This window comes from Mytilus edulis, chromosome 8 (assembly GCF_963676685.1).
Source record: "Mytilus edulis chromosome 8, xbMytEdul2.2, whole genome shotgun sequence".
NCBI lineage: Eukaryota > Metazoa > Mollusca > Bivalvia > Mytilida > Mytilidae > Mytilus > Mytilus edulis.
The window spans coordinates 34,560,003-34,581,228 of NC_092351.1; the positions used below are offsets into that span (position 1 = coordinate 34,560,003).

At 31.5% G+C, this 21,226-nt stretch overlaps 4 protein-coding genes across 6 annotated transcripts in view; 2 read left to right on the plus strand and 2 right to left on the minus strand.

Moving 5' to 3' along the window:
- LOC139485441 (uncharacterized) overlaps positions 1–2,012 on the minus strand; it is a 5,303-nt gene extending 3,291 nt beyond the window's left edge. Inside the window, exons 1-2 of the mRNA XM_071269934.1 lie at positions 1,078–2,012; positions 510–703 (exon numbers count right to left, since the gene is read on the minus strand). Coding sequence (XP_071126035.1) covers positions 510–703; positions 1,078–1,894 — 1,011 coding nt within the window. The 5' untranslated portion in view covers positions 1,895–2,012. The remainder of the gene's footprint in view (positions 1–509; positions 704–1,077) is intronic.
- LOC139486750 (zinc finger matrin-type protein 2-like) overlaps positions 1–3,043 on the plus strand; it is a 12,723-nt gene extending 9,680 nt beyond the window's left edge. The window contains exon 6 of the mRNA XM_071271683.1: positions 2,524–3,043. Coding sequence (XP_071127784.1) covers positions 2,524–2,661 — 138 coding nt within the window. The 3' untranslated portion in view covers positions 2,662–3,043. The remainder of the gene's footprint in view (positions 1–2,523) is intronic.
- A 4,489-nt stretch (positions 3,044–7,532) lies between these two features.
- On the minus strand, positions 7,533–21,222 carry LOC139485442 (cylicin-1-like). 3 transcript variants are annotated; one of them, XM_071269936.1, is made up of 7 exons: positions 21,110–21,213; positions 18,773–18,816; positions 12,750–13,336; positions 10,921–12,121; positions 9,706–10,188; positions 8,965–9,050; positions 7,533–8,293 (listed from the first exon to the last, which is right to left on the minus strand). In XM_071269936.1, the coding sequence occupies exons 3-7, from the start codon at positions 13,307–13,309 to the stop codon at positions 8,215–8,217; spliced, it is 2,409 nt and encodes an 802-aa protein (XP_071126037.1). In that variant the 5' UTR covers positions 13,310–13,336; positions 18,773–18,816; positions 21,110–21,213; the 3' UTR covers positions 7,533–8,214. The 3 variants fall into 3 exon arrangements, with proteins under 3 accessions (XP_071126037.1, XP_071126036.1, XP_071126038.1); XM_071269935.1 differs by lacking the exon at positions 18,773–18,816 and having other exon boundaries at positions 21,110–21,222; XM_071269937.1 differs by lacking the exons at positions 8,965–9,050; positions 18,773–18,816 and having other exon boundaries at positions 21,110–21,222.
- LOC139484055 (uncharacterized) lies at positions 17,105–19,027 on the plus strand. The gene has a single exon (XM_071267778.1). It carries the CDS (start codon positions 17,105–17,107, stop codon positions 19,025–19,027), a length of 1,923 nt encoding a protein of 640 aa, XP_071123879.1.
- Positions 21,223–21,226: the final 4 nt, after the last annotated feature.

Genomic DNA, 21,226 nt, shown 5'->3' on the forward strand with positions numbered 1-21,226 from the left:
TAGGATAATTATTAAGTAATATGGTTTTAAACATGTATGAAATATTTGCAACTGGACTTTTTTATTTAATTTATACAACTTCAGCGAACTCATAGTGTAAATTGTTTAAATTTTAAAACATAAAAATGCTTAAGCCTTTTGGATGTTATATATTATTCCTTATTAGTACACTTATAAATATGTATAAAATACTTGCTACTGGACGTTTTTATACCAATATATAATACATGTACGTCAACGTATTGAAAGTGAAAATTGTTTAAATAAAAAATGTTAAAGCATTTTCAATTAAAAATATTTTTCGAAAATAATACTGTTACATGTATTAACTTGCATGAAATATTGGCCACTGTACACGTAAAAACCACTCTTTTTCTCCATGAAGTTATTATATATCTAATGATGTCTAAAATGTGCAAAACATATATATCAAATGTTGTATAAAATTCATATAAAAATGCTAAAAAACTTAAAATAATCTAAAAAAATATATGATATTAATATTTTACCTGATCTTCTAACGCAACACAGAAATTTGGTCTTTTATAAAATCTCTGATATGGTGTCAAAGGTTTGGTAGATTTATTAACTCTGCTGTTGTACTTATAGTAAAATTCGTCTAACATACTCGGCCAGTCCCGACTATCAACAAAAGCTGTTCTGAAGTAGGCAACAACTGTTCTGTTAAACCTTTCAACTCGACCTTTAAATAAAAGCATACTTACAAATGTATATCTTAATGTGTTAGTAATAAATGAAAACCACATTAAAAACATTATCTTATTTGAAATCTATTTTAATTTATAAATTTGTGTGACTTTATTTTGTCTTATGTTCATTTACCACAAATAACTTTTTTAATATAAAAAGACAATAATATTATTGGTAAATGAATGTATTTGATATCAAGTGATATATAAATATTATTTTGAGTTTATATTAAACTATTTTAAACTAATTTATCTATTTAAAATGACTTAAATTAATCTTTTTATTTTAAAATTACCATCTATCACTATTTATTCAGCAAACATTATGAATGCCTCTTAAAAATTAATAATAAATGCAGAACATTACCTTGTGATTGGGGATGGTAAGGCCTTCCGTTAATTTTTCTTGTTTTAAATTCTGCCATAACTTCTGTTAAGTCTTCATTATTAAACGCCTTTCCATTGTCAGTTTGTAAAATTCTAGGTGGTCCAAAAATGTATATAAAGCGTAAAATCACTGTAGCCACTTCTTTTGCTGTTTTGTGCTTAATGCACCCACCAAATGCAAATCTGCTGTAGCAATCTACAATATTGCATATGTAGTTGTAACCATGTGACGGAGGCATCTTCTTGAGGTCCATTTGCCATCTACTGTTGGGATAGGTTGCTGGAATTGGCCTTCTTGTTCTTTGAGTTTTAGGTAAATCAACTGCCGAAAGACACTGTTGGCATTTAATGTTCAGCTTAAACAGTAAACGAATGTTTTCCCGAACTACTGGGAAAAAAGACTTCCTCAGAGTTTCGTACACCGTATCACTTTTTCTATGATCAGTTTTGTGATTTTTTTGTATTTCTTCCAAAAGTTCACCTTTTGACAAGACCTTTCTGTGGAATTCAGTAACAGTCGTGCTCCTGTAAAATATACTGTCCAAGTCTTTGTCGTATAAAAAATTTGACACATATTTTCTTATACTAGTTTCTCCCATCTGAAGACCTAGGGCATCCTTTATTCTTTTCGCTCCCCATGATTTGTTGGTATATTTTGCCTTGCATATTGAAAAAACCTCATCCTGCACTGCCCAAAACTGTTCCGGACTTGGATCGTTTGTAACCTTTTTTTTACGTTCGTTTGTTATAACAAAGCCTTCGTCAACAAAATCTTCTTTTCCATCCTGCAATTCCATACCATTTTCTTTAAGAAACGTTGTATTTCAAAACGTCATAATATTTAACGTCATGGTAACTTGTTTTAAAACGCGCGAATATATAAGTTACATTAACGCAAACTTTTGTATTATTTAAGGAATAGCTATATTTTAGCATTTACAATTATCTACGAAAATTTTAATTATTGTTTTAATTAATGCATTTATGCATTTTTGCTTTCTAAATTTTATTTATCATGCTTCTTATTATAATAACATATAATGGTCCAACATGACCATCGCACTTCAGCGAATGAACCATCACACTTCAGCGTGGACCATCGCACTTCAGCGTCCCATCGCATCTCCGAGTTCTATATCTATATAAACCATCGCACTTCGGCGTGAACCATCGCACTTCAGCGTGACCATCGCACTTCCGCGTCCCCATCGCACCTCCGAGTCCTACATATATGTCAGGTAAAAAATCTGTGGATGGTGTGGTCACCTGATAAGTGCTTTTAAATATTCCCTATGTTCATTTTTCTTAAAAACTTTTATTGAAATAGAATACACTTTATGTGAATTTTATTCACACAGGAGAGAAGTAAGAAAGGTATTTTTGTGTAAATTTATTCAAGTTTTAAATCTATTTCTATTGTTTTTAGGAAGAAAGACAGAAATCATACAAAAAAGAAAAGAAGGCAGACAGAAAAAGAAAAGCAGAAGGAGAATTGAACTTAAACATTGATCCTGACATGGCTGCTGTTATGGGATTCTCAGGGTTTGGGGGGTCATCAAAATGATACAATCTGTTTGTACAAATCAGCAAGATACAAGAGTGTAAGAATAGAGAGACTGTCATTTTATACATGTGTTTGTGTGTATATTTGTTGATGAATGATATGAGTCTAAAAGAGTTATGTGAAGCAAATTAGATGCAAGCTTGGTCATGTATTATAAAATTGAATTGGAGAACAGAGAGAATTGAAAATTTTCTTGTATGAAAAGAAGACAAAACCAAGTCATACATCAGAGTATAAAAGCGATGCTGCTTTACTTCATACATCTTATCAATATTTGAAAGTACCACATACATATTATGTTTTGTTAAAAGGCATCTTTATCTTCATATAGCATTTGTATTTGTTAATGTTGAAATTGCTAATAAATGATATTAACAATTGATTTTCTATAGATCATGATCTAAATCAACATTTTTTTTAATATTCTGTAAGGATTAGCCAAGGGGAATATTATTATACGACCACAAAATTTTTCAAATTTTTCGTCGTATATTGCTATCACGTTGGCGTCGTCGGCGTCGTTGTCGTCGTCGTCGTCCGAATACTTTTAGTTTTCGCACTCTAACTTTAGTAAAAGTGAATGGAAATCTATGAAATTTTAACACAAGGTTTATGACCACAAAAGGAAGGTTGGTATTGATTTTGGGAGTTTTGGTTCCAACATTTTAGGAATTAGGGGCCAAAAAGGGCCCAAATAAGCATTTTCTTGGTTTTCGCACTATAACTTTAGTTTAAGTTAATAGAAATCTATGAAATTTCGACACAAGGTTTATGACCACAAAAGAACGGTTGGGATTGATTTTGGGAGTTTTTGTTTCAACAGTTTAGGAATTAGGGGCCAAAAAAGGGCCCAAATAAGCATTATTCTTGGTTTTCGCACAATAACTTTAGTTTAAGTAAATAGAAATCAATGAAATTTAAACACAATGTTAATGACTACAAAAGGAAGGTTGGTATTGATTTTGGGAGTTTAGGTCCCAACAGTTTAGGAATTAGGGGCCAAAAAGGGACCCAAATAAGCATTTTTCTTGGTTTTCGCACCATAACGTTAGTATAAGTAAATAGAAATCTATGAAATTTAAACACAAGGTTTATGACCATAAAAGGAAGGTTGGTATTGATTTTGGGAGTTTTGGTCCCAACAGAATAAGGGGCCCAAAGGGTCCAAAATTAAACTTTGTTTGATTTCATCAAAATTGAATAATTGGGGTTCTTTGATATGCCGAATCTAACTGTCATGACTGTGTATGTAGATTCTTAACTTTTGGTCCCGTTTTCAAATTGGTCTACATTAAGGTCCAAAGGGTCCAAAATTAAACTTAGTTTGATTTTGACAAAAAATGAATCAGTTAGGTTCTTTGATATGCTGAATCTAAAAATGTACTTAGATTCTTGATTATTGGCCCAGTTTTCAAGTTGGTCCAAATCGGGGTCCAAAATTAAACTTTGTTTGATTTCATCAAAAATTGAATAAATGGGGTTCTTTGATATACCAAATCTAACTGTGTATGTAGATTCTTCATTTTTGGTCCTGCTTTCAAATTGGTCTACACTAAAGTTCAAAGGGTCCAAAATTAAACTTAGTCTGATTTTAACAAAAATTGAAATCTTGGGGTTCTTTGATATGCTGAATCCAAAAATGTACTTAGATTTTTTATTATGGGCCCAGATTTCAAGTTGGTCCAAATCAGGATCTAAAATTATTATATTAAGTATTGTGCAATAGCAAGTCTTTTCAATTGCACAGTTTTGTAAATGGCAAGAAATATCTAATTGCACAATATTGTGAAATAGCAAATTTTTTTTTAATTAGAGTTATCTTTCTTTGTCCAGAATAGTAAGCAAGAAATATCTAATTGCAAAATATTGTGCAATAGCAAGATTTTTTTTTAATTGGAGTTATCTTTCTTTGTCCAGAATCAACTTAAATCTTTGTTATATACAATATACAATGTATATTCACTTTTTACTACCAACTGATAAATTAAAATAATCTTTACCATTCAGTGATAACAAGCAGTTTTTTTACATCTTAATATTTTATGATGTATTTAAATGAGTAGTTATTGTTGCAAAATCCATTAGAAATTTTAATTGAGATTAGTTTTGGAATAAGGGAAAGGGGGATGTGATTAAAAAAATTGGGTTCAATTTTTCTCATTTGAAATTTCATAAATAAAAAAGAAAATTTCTTCAAACATTTTTTTGAGAGGATTAATATTCAACAGCATAGTGAATTGCTCTAAGAGAAAACAAAAATTTTAAGTTCATTAGAACACATTCATTCTGTGTCAGAAACCTATGCTGTGTCAACTATTTAATCACAATCCAAATTTAGAGCTGAATCCAGCTTGAATGTTGTGTCCATACTTGCCCCAACCGTTCAGGGTTCAACCTCTGCGGTCGTATAAAGCTATGCCCTGCGGAGCATCTGGTTTTATTTGTATTTATCCATCAAAATTTAAAATTCATGTTTGCTACAATCTTTTTATTTTACATGATAGTTGTACATATTCCTACATAAATTTTAGCTGTATTTTGATTTGTTTTTTTCTCACAAAATTACAGGTTTTATGTTTATGAAATTATCAAATGTATATCTGTATGTATGAGTCCTTGTACTGTAATATTTTTAACTTTAACCTTTTCAGTTTACTTGGTTTTTTATTCTGTCATCAATGGTACATTTTGTCAGATTTTTCACTACCCATGCAGGTTGTTGCCTGATTTTTATATACAGAATTTTTAAAACACGAGATGTATTTGAAAATTGGTTTATAAATTCAGCTTATTGTAAGCTATGAGTAGACAGTCATTCTTTGAACAAAACATTATTATCTTCCAGAATTATGTAACATTAGAATGTTGAGATGATGAAAACAAAATAAATCCTCATTGTAATTTGTTTGTAAAATTTCTATTCCATAACAAAAAGTTTGTAAAATGTTTTTATGTTAGTACAGTAAAATCAGAAAAAAAACCAATGTTTTGTCTTGTGAATTAATGTTAGAGTATGGTATCAGATTTCTGCAGAGGGAGTCTTTTATTAGGGTGTAGTACTTAGAAGTTAGATATGATGTTATTTCCCTCATTAATTGTATCCCTGCAAAACAACAATTTTTGTTTTATAAAATTCCTTCATAGCTTGAATTGTACTTGCAAGTACCAAAAGTTTCAAACAGTTATGCTTCAAATTTCTGAAAATGAAATCCAATTAAGACTAGCAAAAATAAGTCCATAACACAAAATAAAGCAATTAAACTTGACCGAGAGTTTCTTAAATCCATGTCATTTGGACTCCCATAACCCTGTTTGGTATTTATCCAAATTGCAATCAAATTACTTCTCCATATTTTAAATAGTTCACTTTCTTTTTTATGCCTCTGCCACTAGGCAAATTGGTCATTTTAAAGTGTTAATTATTTGTTTCTGCACTATAACTTTTCATTGCCTCATGCATATTTTATGAAACTCGTACACAATGCTAGGGACTAAAACTTGCAGACAGAGTTAAGATTTGGCAGTGAGTAACTTGTTGTTCTAAAGTAATGCCCTTTTTGATTTTGAAAATTGCAATCATCAATTGAAAAGTCAGTTATTGCTCGTGATTTTATCATTGAACCAGACAACATGAAAACAACATTCCAACAGTAATGCCAAAATTTAAATGTTTAGAAATATGAACAGTTTAAAGTCCAGCCTGTGACTTCTGTCACAGATAACTAGACACAGGGATAGTGATCCGTCAGCAGCTGCAGCATTAGATCAATACTTTGAAGTTTTAAAGATCTGGATGCTTCATACTTTGTATTTAAATGCCTCATCTTATGAAGTTTCTGTCCGTCACATGTCCATTGTCATTGACCTCATTTTCATGCTTCTGTGACTACTTGAAAAAAATGTTTATTTCATCCTTATTATGAGTAATAAATGAGGATTACTTTATATGTGCATACTTTACAAGGTCTTCAAGTTTGTCTGACAGTTTTCATCTGACCCCAGCCTAATTACATGGATCCGTCAACAAGGTTCACAATAAGTTTTCATGGTAAATTTCATATATCAGATACTACAAGCAAAAGGTCTACTTATATTTAATGTATGGAATGATTGTAAGGTGTATTTCTGACCTCATTTTCTTTGATCATGATAAGTTATAGTGATACTTGTTGTAAAACTTTATATTTAGGGCTTTCAACATAAACCCAAATTACAAAGACATTTCAGCGTTTGCACTCTTCTTTCAAAACCATATCAAGAACAATGATAGATGGACTTCTTAAAGGGACCATCATATACAAATTGTTGTATCAGTGAAAGAGCTTGTATGTATTGATGATAGATGTACAGATGGACAAAGGTAAAACTTAATGCCTAAAGTTAAGTGAAGATCACACTTTCTATCCTCTAGTATATTTTTATGCCTTGTGATGAGGAGGCATTAAAAGTTTTACCCTTGTCTGTCCATCTGTCCATATGTCTGTACATCCTGATATTGGTTTCAGTTCTCTAACTTGAATTTGCATCAACTAAATGTTATGAAACCTATACACAATGCTTATATACCACAAAAACACAGATAAAGATGGAATTTTGGTTGCATCACTTATTCCATTCTAGTAATGCCCCTATACAAAAGGAAATATTGCCAAAAGTTATGACACTTATACACAATGCTTATTTATATCACAAGTCACGGATCAAGTTTGAAATTAAGGGGTGTCACTGTTATTGTTCCAGAGTTATGCTCCTTAACAAATGGAAAAAAATGCTGAATTTTTCATTTCCATTTTCTAAATTTATAAGTTTGCCTCAACCAAATTTATGAAACTTATACATAATACTTATCAACATGTACCACAAAACTCATCTTGCAATCAACAGTTTATTAAATCAAACAAGAACAAGTTAATTCACTGTTAACATATATATATAACAAACAAAAAAGATAACAAACTTCGTCTATAATGTCTTCTTAACATTCTTTCTAAGTAACAACAAAAGTATATATATATTATATAAAATGGCTCAACTGTAGTTCATGATTCCATACAAGCATTTGCCAAATAATAATGTTTCTCTTATTAATATGCCATAAGATAATTAAACAAGGGTCAGGAGCTACTTAATAAAAATCTAAATAATGGTGACTGACTTCATTATAATACTTTTATATGAGGCATTAAACAACTATGAATTAATAAACCAAAATTTTATACATGTATAGCTTGGGTTATAAACCTCCAAACCCTTGGACTTCATTTCTTTAATAGCTTTGAAGGGGTGTTCCAGTAAAACATACATGGCACCCAAGGGAGGTGCTTTGAAAATGGGGTACCCATATTTATGAGGCAATTTTATAATTTCATTGGAAGATTCATTGTACAGAAAAAAATACTTGACAACAAGCCATTGTTGAAATTTTTCAGTGCCTGTCTGGGTCACAATGAAACAGCCCTCTTCTGATAACAAGAAAATAAAAAAAAAATATTACAGATATTACAGTAGCTTCTCATGATTATTGTTCTAACAATGCATTTCATTACTAAAGTACTAAAAGATGGATTCTGCCTTTGCATCAAACAGTGAATTGAAGTTGCTGTTCCCTGGTGTAACTGCACTTGCTATTAATCTGTAAAGTTTAAAATAGATCATAGGTTTAACAAGTGTTTCAATATTCATGGGTTATCAAATATGAAAGATTTTTTTTGTCGACTAAATATTAAAAATTTCCAGCAGTTATATATAATTAGACTGTTATAAATATGTACAAACCCAATAAGCTTTATTAAACATGTATTAATGTCATCACAGTTTGTGCCAAAAAACACTAAAAAATGTTCATTTATGTGTAAATTTTCAAAAACAGATGGTATTTATTATAAAGATATGTAGAAGTATTTTCTTGAAATTAGTTTTAGACTATATAAGGTTCAAACCTTTTTGGTAACAGTGGAATAGTTAAAGTAATTAAGGGCCATAACTCTTGAAGCAATCAAGTGAATTTTGTTAATATCAAACTTGACCACTTTTTTTTAACCACAAACTAAATTTTAAATGTATTGTCAATTTCAAACTTGATCTTAATTTTGTCCTCAGAAATTAAGTTGAAAACAAGATGAAACATACGAGTAACATATTGAATTGTAAAAAGCTGCATGATACTGACAATTGCCATGGATTTTATTACATAAACAATTTACTTGCATCTACTGGGAAGTACATAATAATTAATACAAATAACAAATCACTTAAAGTAACACTTATAAAGGGAGATAATCCACAATATTCCATTATACTTACCTCCTGTTTGAATGTTTTGTATGCTTTTGTTCAGGTGGAGTCAAATCATAAAACAGCTCACATAATGGTTGCTTGTCCTGGTTAGTCTGGGAAAATAAACATCAAAATGTATCAGTATAAATTTCAATAAAATTTGTTTACCTTCATATGAAGTATGGTAATGAATAAGCGCTATGGAGCTTGACAAATGCATTGGTTTTATCCCTCATTTTCCATTAAGTTAAACAAGTAATGTAGAAACATTATTTTGGTTTTTGTTTAAATTGTAAATATATACAGTCAATGCCAATGGTATAATGTTCAGTGGCAAATTAAATGCATATTAAGGATGAGAACAATATTAATATAAACCTTGCTAATTGCTTTGTACTACAGGCTGATTATGATTTTAGTTGATAAGGTAACAGTTTTCAGGAAGACATGTCAACAAACCAAGGCATGTTACTGTGACTCAATGCCCACCAATCATTGCTTTTACTCCTAGAGGATAGACTCTGATAAACAGCAAATACCAATTTGCAAGTCTTTGGTTTGGCTGCACCATTTGACTAACCAAATTGAAATGTGATACACACAATTCAGATAAGAGATTCTTACTAGATCATTGTGGTGAATTAAGAAAGGCTAAAAGATTTAAATAAAAAAAAAAGAAAAAAAGTTTAGCAATCAGAAAAATTAAAACATGCCAAGGAGATTTTTTTTCAGGGATTTCTTGATCTACTGATTTTTCTTAGACATTACCATTTCTTGATTTTTATTTGGTGTCTTTCTTCTAGCAATCCTAGTTATCTTTTTAGTTCTGATTACTTTTGTTTCCAAGACAATTTCATTCATGTTCTCGTTTGCCTCTAAGCTTTCTTTTGGACAGCAGTCTGAAAGCATGTCTGTTTTGGTCATGGTTTCTTTTGTTACTTCATCTGATCTATTTTCCTGCTTTGAAGCTATATCATTATCATGTGACAATGGAATATTTTGTTTCTCAGAGCTGGTGGAAATATTCTCTAGTTTTTCCAGATCTTCTTTGTAAGTCTTAGGATATTCCTGCTTTTGTGAAATTGTAAGCTTTTCTTTATGCTGATTAGTTTCTAATGTTGTTTTCTGATTTTGATACATGTTTGTCTGGACTACTGGTTCAGTGTTTTCTGGTTCAGCATCATTTGAGTTGTCTTTTGAATGTCCTGACTCAACAAAGCTGACTTTAGAATCTGATGATGCACTAGACAACTGAAATCAGAATTAATGGATGTAGAACTCATGCAACAAATTTTAGAAGAAAAATTTAATTAGAGTATGCTTTAATATGATGAAATCCACAACTATTACAAATGTGACTTTCACTTGTGCCATTTCATCAGCAAACCTTATAATTGAACCCTGGCACTTTATTTTTTTGTGAACTTTTTTCAGCTTTGGTTTTACTTCTTAAATTCTCATTATCTAAGACTAAGAACAAAGATATCACATAAATTGTTAATAATCAAATGTAAGTCAGTAATTGTCTACCTGTACATAACTTTCATCGAATGTATTAAACATTGTCAGTCCTTGAAGTTTACTTTAATATTTTTCTAGGTCAAACCAGGTTTAACAAACTATTTTCTTCAGAAAATGCCTGTACCAAGTCAGGAATATGACTTGTTTTCAAATTTTTTAAGGTACTGGTTATTCATGTAGTCGTTAACATTGATGTTGTCAGTTTTTACAGACTTTTCATTTTTTTTAATCAATTTGAAGTTAGGTATTTTGGTTTATGAGTTTTGTAATATATACATTTACCTTATTTTCCGTGGGTTTTATGTTTGCAGAAAAAGATGAGACATTTCACGTTTCCTCTTTTCTTTTCTTTTTTCAAATATGAAGACAAAAAATATGAGTTCTGTCATTATTTTGACATTACTTTTGATAATGAAATTGAAACAAGAAATCTTTCTTTTTTTAACTGATACTATATATTACCTGACTTATACCAGACAAAGCTGGAGATAAGATCTTTGGTGACATAACTGGACTGCATTTTATTGGAGAAATTTGTTTCCATGTGGCTTCTTTCATTCTCTTCAATGTTTCCATAACTGAAAAAGTACTTTTAGACTTGCAAGTCTCCAATGCATTGTCATTGTCTGAATCACTCAACTCTACATCCTCAACCTCATCAGGTACTCTAAAATATGCTCCTGTAGGTGGAAAAGAAGGAACTTCAAAATCAGATAGTCTTGTCTTTTCATTGTCTGAGTCTAGAACATCAGGCATATTTCCTTCACATGAATACTTTGGCATGCTCAGTTGTGAATCAGTTGCTTTCTCATTGTCTGTGATGTTAACCTTGGCATCTCCCGAAGCATCAATAATAAAGTTATTTTCCACTTCATCTGGACATAGCAAAGATGTCCTTGCTTTGTGTTTCTTCAAATCAGTAGTACTATCATTATCTATGTCTTCTTTATTTTGATTCTTGTCTCCTCCCTTTGATCGTCTTTTCTTTGGAGCTTGCTTGGCTTCATCTAACAGTTGTTGCATGGTGGCATCATCCATCATAGGTGTTGTATATTGCTGGATATCAGATTTGGCGGTAAGGTTGTTAGAATTAGGTTTCAAAATCAAAGGTGTTGTGAAGTTGCTTATGTCTGATTTAGTGCTATTTGAATTTTTGTTTGATTTGAATGTCATAGGAGTTGTGAACTGACTATTTTCAGGTTGAGATGTCGATTGAGCTGACCTTGTTCTTCTTGTTGATATGATCTCAGGTGATAATTTCTTTGCAGAAAGGTTTTTATTCTTTTTATCTTTTGGTGATTTTTTTGAAGATTTGATTTCATTTATAATATCAACTTTTTTGCCATCATCTTTTGAATTATTTTTGACTAGAACAGCTTTGATTCGATCATTGTCTTTTTCAGATTCTTGCACTTCTTCTTTAACCACCAAATGTGTTGCAACTGACATTGGGTCATCACTTTCAATGCAAATAGAAAAGTTGTCAATATCATCAAAATTACAACTGTTTCTCCTTATAAGTGTACTGTCTTCTTCAGAGGAGAATCCTTGTGAGCTTACAGGAGAACTATTTACTTCAGACAACATTGAAGCTGTGGTGGTTTTTGATGGAGAAAAACTTACTTTAGTCTTCTTTTTTGACGGTGGTGTGGTCTCTTCATATCTAGAAATAAAAAGGAAAGCATTAAACACGAAAAATGTACTGAAAAATTATTTCCAATCACAAAACCTTTAATATGCTTAATCAATGAATTTATGTTTTCCTTTCATGCAAATTTAACTTTTTTTTAATCTGCTAAGTCTATATTTTAAAAGTTTATGGTAACTTTAAGTACTGTTATTATGCCCTTTTTTTAGAAGTGCCATGCAAAAAAACGATATTTTCATCTTTCCTATTGCATATTTTACATACTGTGTGTTACAATAAAGTGTACTTTTATTATTGAAACTTATCTTTCTAAAGGGAGATAATTCAAATTTAAGTACAATTTAACAAAACCGATCACATTTGTCAAAATTGATTAACTACCTCAGAGATATATGTCTCTGCCTACCTCCATTAGAATTACTTATCTAAACACATATATTTACACAGTGTAAAAACATATTTAAAATTTAAACAAGTCAATTAATAATTTTTAGAATAAACTTTTTAAGTTTTACTTGTCACGCTTATCTTAAATATTTCATACAAAAAGAAAACTTTTATGTTTGTAAACTTATTGTGACAAGTAAAGTAGAAAACTACATGTAAGCATTGGTGAATAATATACAATTTCTGAAATTAATACCCTATATTTTCTGTTTGTTTCAATATTCCTGGCTGTTTATTAGGAGTTTCATCTATGATCTCAGGAATAACATTATCTGGTTGATATTTGGTTTTGGTGTAATCCTTTGTTGCTGGAATTGGAGAGGTTTCTGTCAACCAATTTGGAGAGGATGTGATGTTCTGACTATCAAAGTCACTCTTGTATACCGGAGATGTTACTTCTGTTTTTTGGTCTGTCCAAATGCTACATTTGCTTCGTCTGTCTCTTGAAGAATTGCTTCCCATTCTTTTGGTTTGTTTGGCAAATGGAGAAGACTTGGTTGGTGTTTTAGTTAAAACAGTCTTACTAAAATTCTGTCTTTCATCCGCTGACATATTTTTCCACAGTTCTCGAACTTTTGAGTTTATTTGAGATTTTGTTAAAAACGGATACAATGATTTCATATGAACAGTTTCTTTTTGTTGAAACAGTTTAAAGCTAACTTTCTGTGCTCTGTACAAAGGAACTGCACCTGAATCTGTTGACACAGGGAGGTTGTTACCTTGGAGATAGTCTGACAATCGTCTCTTCATTGCCATGGTTTTGAATAGTTTGTTTTTTTAAATCTGGAAATATAAAAACGTATTTAAGTAAGTATTTAAAGTAAAGAGTCCAATTTGGTTCAAATTTCAACAAAAGTGCAACAATGAACATGACAGCATTTAGATATATCAGTTTGACAACATTTTTGAGGCCCTGTCCCTTGGCCATGGCCCACTGACTGATCTAAATAGCCATTTTCAATGTTAAGTGTTCTTCTTTAAGTTAGTTTGATGTGAACTACTAGTAATATATCAATCATCTTTTGTGTGAAGTGGCATTACTATCACTGCCGCCCGTACGAAAAACATGACACGTACTCCAGCTGGACAGCAGCCGTACTGAGAACCGTACTTATAATAATCATTTGGACTTTTCTTTGAATGTCTTATAATGGATAACCCGGCTGGACTTTCAGCGAAATTAGCCGTAAACCGGCTCGAAATATTTAAATTAGCAGGAGTCCGGTTCAGAAAGTCCAGCTGGACTTTCATAAAAGTACGTCTGAAAAAATCCAGCCGGCATTTCTGGCAAAAATATGGCCTCTATAAAGTTCAGCTGAACTCATAAAAGTTCAGCTGGACTTCAAAAAGTTAAGTTTGACCTTTAAAGATGATCTCAGCAGGGGCTGATCCACAAAAAATTAGGCGGGGAGGGGGTTCCACCCCCGCAGAACCCTCCCTCTTGATTACTTCTGCTTAGTTTTTCTTTAGATGGTGGATTCTTCTGATTTGATATGCATCCCTTGTTATAATCTGAAAATTAAAAAAAAAACAGATGGCATTATGCATATACGTACTGCTTATTTCTTTTTCTTTTTTCTACTGTCTTGCTGGCAAAATCAAGAAATGGGGAATTGTGAAGCTAAATGCTTACTCCTAAAAGTGTGTGGTTATAATTATCATGATTATATATTAAGACTGAATAAATTTAAAGTGCATAAAATAAAGTAAAGCTTTGAAAATCACTCAAACTGAAATATTTTGCATAATTAAGTATTTAATGTAGTTTTTTTAATTCTTTTTACTCTTCAAAAATAAAAATTAAGCTAATATATATTTATAATGTTGTACTCATTTCATTACTATGTTGAAGAAAAAAGAGCATATCAGATTGTACTTACCAGAATATGCAATCCAAAATACATGCAAACAGCAATCTTCCTAAATTGAAATTGATGCCAGTCAGAAGGATCCATCTTCTCTAATATAATGTGAAAAGAACAAACATTTGCTTTACATCCAATGTAAATTTCTCATTTTGTTTAAGAAAGAAGACACATCTTCCTGTTTATTCCAAATTCAAATTTTGTTGTATTAATGCAATACATGAGGTTGTTTAAGGAGCTGTGAAAAAATTTCTTCTTATGACTTCTTGCATATGTCTTAATTTTGAATATGTGATATATTAAAAACAAGAAAATCAATTATTAATTTGTTCAATTAAGAAATGTTTAATAAAAGTGATAGTTATTGCAGATATATATTTAGAAATGTGTTATCCTTCAAATGGCCCCATGATCAACCTCTGTGTAGATGCTACTTCCTGTGACCTGTCCAGACTGAGGTTAATTGAAAACAGATGGCACTCTCTACAAGACTATAATACTGCTATTAAATCACTGTTATGGCTCAAGTTTCTAATTGATATTAATTTAAAGAATGATGATAATTATTTATTTTATGCATTCATCTAATTAAATATAAATATACTAGAAAATGTATAAATTTAACCTATTAATAGATGTAATTTTGCTAGGGGTTTTATTTCATGAAAAAGTAAAAATGTTAAATAATTGTTGAAAACATATTAACTGGGATATAATACTATCAAAATTATATCACCTACTACGTAGTATATTAAATTTAAATTTTCATTTTACAGTCTATTTTAAATATTTTATAATGGAATTGAAAATTTCAGGGGAAAAGATCACATCTGATAGTTTGATCTTAAAGTATATTGTAAAAAAATATGATATCGTTATTATAACTTGCAAATTTGCATTTATAACTCTTTTCCATTTTGAAAGAAATTGTTCCTTTCAAAGATCAGAATCCTAGTGACAAACTTTATTTCTGTAAGGGCAGATTTGGCTGATGAAAATATTGTAAGTCTTAATTCCTGCTCATAAATGACTGTAAAATTTTCTAAGACAAAAATCCTGCTGATCATTCTACAGAAAGAATAATTTCCCTCAAAAGTCCAGCCGTTTTATTTTCTTGTCAGAATTACAAAAAGTGTGGTTGGACTTTTAAGAAAATACCGGCTGGCAAATAACCGAAGTATAAGAAAAAGTACGTGTACGGCTCAAGTCAGACTGGACTTTTCAAAGTCAGACTGGAATACGTCTCAAGTCCAGCTGAAGTCCAGTTGAACTCCTGTTGAAATTTTCGTACGGGCGTACAGATCAGTTTGATAACTATTTTAAGGCCCTTTCACCTAGGTCATGGTCCTGTGACTTTCAATAAATTAACACTTTCAATGTCAAGTTTCATGATCGAGTTAGTTTGATAGGAACTACTTACAATAGACAATATTGTCCATAAAGTTACATTGCTGTTTGTACATCTAAGTGTGTCAACTGTTTCAGGGCCCTGAATTAATTAGATTGTCTTATAATGATTTTTTTTCCCGACAGGTGAGACATATCTCTTTGTCGACAGTTGATTTAATTCAGGCTGCCATAAGTTGTATTTACATTTATTTTCTTGGAGTTGGTTGTTTGTTTGACTTTGATTTGTTTGTACGTTCAATATTTTTTAGTTTTCTTTTATCATTGTTATGGCTTATGCAAAGAAAATCATTTTTCTACCAGATAATGGCCACAAACAACGAACTGATGATACTGGATACCTTATCTGTGCATCAGGTCCAAGACCACAATTATTTCGTAGTGCATTTCTTTTAGACAATAAATGCAAATTAAAAAAATCCTACCAGCGCTTTCTCAATAAAACTTTACAGTGTGCTGTACTACTTTTGGGACAAATTATATCAAAATTATAGAAAACTTCTTCGGCTCTAACTCAAAATATGGACAATTTTATGTTAAGGGGGTCTTGAAATCTTTTGACAGCTTACGAAGTGCTCATTTTTAACCTTTTTCAACTGGGCCAAATCACTTCTTTACTTTAAAAATTCATTACCCAAATTTTTTGACAGTGTCATTTCATCCCTTGACTTACTATTTGAGGCATAAAACATGGAGAAATACATTTGGAAGGGGTATAAAAAAAATTGGCAAGTAACACACTGTCCACACTAGGGACTACATTCGTGGACAACAAAAATCAAGGGACGACAATTGTGGTCTCGGACCATCAAAGGACATATATATATATTAGTTAGGAATCCTTGGTTCAATGATTTAAGTCAAATAACTTATTTTGACGACTGCATTATTTAATATTAAATTCCATATTAACTATTGTCTACTGACTTCTGTAAGACTGAGAGACTGTATTGTCATTGACAATGAGTTGGTGTGCATGATCACTTGTAAAAAAAAAAAGGCTCTTTGATACTATAGTATAGACACATTGAACCAGTTGGGAGTTTAGCTGATTTGTCTCTGAATGACCACAGCCATAGGCTGATCCAGGGGGACCTAGGACCTCCTCTATGAGTGGGTCTCATTTGGATCTAAGCGGAATTGCCGATTTTTTGTAAGCGTGACATGGAAAAGTCAAATTATTGTGTTGTGAAAACGGGAAATGAGGTCTAGCTGGACCTGGGAAATGACCATAAATTGAGAATTGCTTACGTACATAGTGTACCGAGAAGCTAGATGCATGGTGAACAATTACAAAAGTCCTTGGTTTCAAACCAGTATTGGTCTGCCACAAGGATCTGTTATCTCCCCAATCATGTTTAATATTTTTATAAAAGATATTTTTAAATCCGTGTCTGCAGACTGCTGTAAGTTTGCAGATGATGCAACTATTTGGCACTCACATTCAGATCCAAAAGTTATACAAGAAAAATTGCAAAAAGATCTCAATCAAGTACAAAAATGGAGCAATGATTGGAGAATGAAACTTAGCATTCAAAAAACAGAGTACAGTATTTTCAGTAAAGAAAAAAATAAAGTCCAAAATATCAAACTAAAGCTTGGAAACACAATTCTAAAATACAACCCTAATCCAGTTATACTTGGATTAAAACTAGATGAACAACTAAATTTCAATAGTCACATAGAATCTACAGTAAAGAAAGCCAAAAGATCTTTAGGAATTATAAGAGAAATCAAGGGAATAGCATTAATATCAACAAAGACACTCATTCAAATATATGACAGCTTAGTATGTTCAATTTTTAATTATGCTAGTAGTATTTGGCAATCCAGCACTTCAAGTCATCTAGACAAATTAAATGAAATACAAAGAAAAGGGTTAGCATTGTGTTTAGATCTACCATCCCAATCATCCCTTGAAGCATTAGAAGTACTTAGTGGAACATTACCAATAGATTTAAGAAGAGAGGAAATGGCCATCAGAGAGTTAGGAAAAATTAATTCTTATAGTAATAATGTCCCAATTAAAAGAAAATTTGAAATTTGGAAAGAGGAGAAAAATCCAGAAAAATTTATATCACCACTAGGAAAAATGTACCAACAAACTGAAGATATGAAAGATACAGAATTGGTTGATATAGACAAGATAGAACCGCAGTATGAATACCAAGGTCTAGTATCAGTCATTAGAGCCCCTGACTACTGGCGTAACATAGGCAGCTCAAAATCCAGAACAACAGCCCAAATAGAGGAAGGAAAACAAATCATCTCGGAACAACTCCAATCTCAAACACCAAACACAGCAGTTGCTTTTACAGATGGGTCATGTTTAGGAAATCCAGGCCCCTGCGGTGCAGGAGCTATAATTTACATTAATGATAAAGAAGAAAAATTAAAAAGACCTGTCTCTAACAAAGGATCAATCTTGCTAGCTGAACTTATAGCAATAAAAATGGTTCTGGATTACATAGAATCTTTTTCAAAAGAGCAAATTAATACTTTAACTTTATTTTCGGACAGTCAGACAGCATTAGGTATCTTAACTCTCAATTGGGAAAGTGACAGCTATCATCAAACCATTAACGAAATCAAAGGGAAAATAAAAAATTTAAACGAACATGGATTTTTAATAAACTTAAACTGGACACCAGGACATGCCAACATAAAAGGAAATGACGAGGCAGACTCCTTGGCAAAAGAAGCTGCTAAAGAAGCAGAAACACTAGCCGTTGATGATATAGTGTTTACAAAACAAGATGTAAAAAAAGCAGCCAGAAATTCTGTTACAAAAAAATGGCAACGCAGATGGGAAAATAGTGATAGTGGACGTCACTATTTCAGATTTCATCCTGAAGTTAAAGATAAAGTTAAAAAAGACTTCCCGTCAAAAAAAATGTACAACATAATCAACAGTTTACGAACAGGTTATTCTAAATTAAATGCATACCAATTTATAATAAACCAGCACATCAACACGGAAACCTGTCATCACTGCAAACAAAAAGAAAATGTACAACACTACCTTTTTGAATGTGACCTGTATTCAGATGCCAGAGACAAATTATTTCATCAAATATACTTCATAACAGGACAAATTCCTACAGATCTAGACAATTTATTAACAATCAATTTGCCAAATGCAGAAAATATCAATCAACTATTAGCGGAGTACATAGAGGAAACAAACCGTTTTAGTGGATAATTTGATACAAATTTCTTTAAATTTTTTATATTTTTAATTTTTCATGCCATTTCAATAACCTAAGGCCACACCAATTTGATTCCTTGTTCGACGGACCCGCCCGCACCTATTTTTTTCAAAACAGAATTTTTTTATTTTTTTTATATTCCCGCTTCCCGCATCCGGAAATGTAATCATGTCCATTTCCCGCACCGTTTTTTTTTGTAAATATTATGAAAAGATATCAAAATTTGTTTTTAAAATCACAGTCTAACCTGCATATAACGATTTTAAACATAAAAGCACCCCACCACACTTTGTAAATATCTGTGAGAATATTTGTTTCAGCATAAAACCTATTTATCCAAAGCGGGAGTGCTCCGATATAAATTTATAACAGCGAAAACCTGTAAAGAACAAAATATTGGTTACTTTCCCCCTTGCTTATATTCCCTATCTAAAAATGTTCGTTGTTAGAATAAAGTACAAAGAACTTCTGAAGGATTTGCCTTCAACTGCAGTTATATTGTATGCTGGCGAAACAAAACTATCCATAGCCGCTGCATGCTTATGCACCTGTCCTGATTGATTGAGGGGCCTGTCGTTCAGCAGTTATCGTTTGTTGATGTTGTTCATTGGTATTTTCCCGTTTGGATATACATGATATATAAATTAGATCGTTTGTTTTCCTGTTCGAATTGTGTACGCTAATGATTTTGGGATCCTTTATAGCCTGCTGTTTGGTCTGTATCAAAGCCTTGTGTAAAAGGCCGTACTTTGACCTGTGTTTGTTATTATCAGGTTGAGAATAACCCTCCCTCAGACAAGGGGTCATTTTATTGATGTAGAAAAGAAAATAGAAATACCAAGAATTTGTATAGTTCTTCTATACAAAACCTTTGAAAACTTAGAATGTTGTACTCAAAAAGAGAAGAGATACATCATATTTTAGACAACTTTTTCTAAAAGAGGGGTCCACTTATTTTGAATAATATTAAACTTAAAAGTAAATTGTGTTAACATGGTTAAAGTCCAGGAATATTACAAAATTCTTGGACATGTTTTGACCATTTAATATCAGATAGATATATAGTTCTTTGAGAAAATATGAGCCCTTTTGTACAAACAAATCTATTATAACTTATATTGATCCCTCATAAAACATGTAAAAGGGATATTTATAACATTAAGGGTTGTCCCCAAACTGATTATGACTTGGATGGAGAATTGTCTCATTGTCAGTCACACATACATAGACCAGATTCAATTATTTCTTGGTGAACAGGGAAAAACTACTTCAGAAATTAAAGAAATGTCAAAGTACAAGTGATAAATCAAGCTTTAATATTGTCAAAACCTACTATTTTATGTTTACAAAAAAAAAAATAATCGCTCGCCTTTACTTTTCAAGCTTCGCCTCAAAAATTTGCAAATTAAATATTTTTTTATTAAAATTTTCATATCGCTCGCTCGCCCCAAATTTTGGAGTCCAAAAATCCGTAGAACAAGAAATTAAATTGGTGTGGCCTAATAAACCATTTTTTAAATTTATTTCACTTCATACAATAATTCTATAATATTTTTAAAGCGCCACCTACAATATATAAGTACAAAGGAGAAACTACATTTGTGATAATTATTTTACAAGAGAGGATAATTTACAAGAGAGTTTACTCTGTCATCACGACAAAGATTGAAGATTGAAGATAAGCCGGATACGGGAATCTGACAAAACAGTAAGCGGGATCCTGGATCAGAATCCCCCAATGAGACCCCCCCTATGAGGGAAAAATTTGGTTGATTTAAAATATATATATATATATAGGGAATCACTGAAGCATGATTGGAGCACCCCATCTTAGGGTGACCAGTCCCCTCCCCTCCAATTAAATTTCTGGATACTACACTGATGACCTTTTATTTGTCACTACATAACCTCTGATGTCAACTTTGTCATGCAACTTTCTAAATTCTTTAAAAAAAAAGTAAAACTAAAAGTAAAATTTATGTCATCAAATCTTTTTAAATTGTCATGCAAGATCATGCAATTTCTGGCAATTTTTGCTAGTGTAAAAGGGCAAAAATTGTGTTTGAATAACTTACAACAATCTATTTAATCATTTCCATTATTTTGAATCAGTGTATTTGTGTGTTTTCAAAGACATTAAAATTAATGTGATCATATTTGCCGCCATTGAAAGTTTTCTTGCAGGTCAAGGA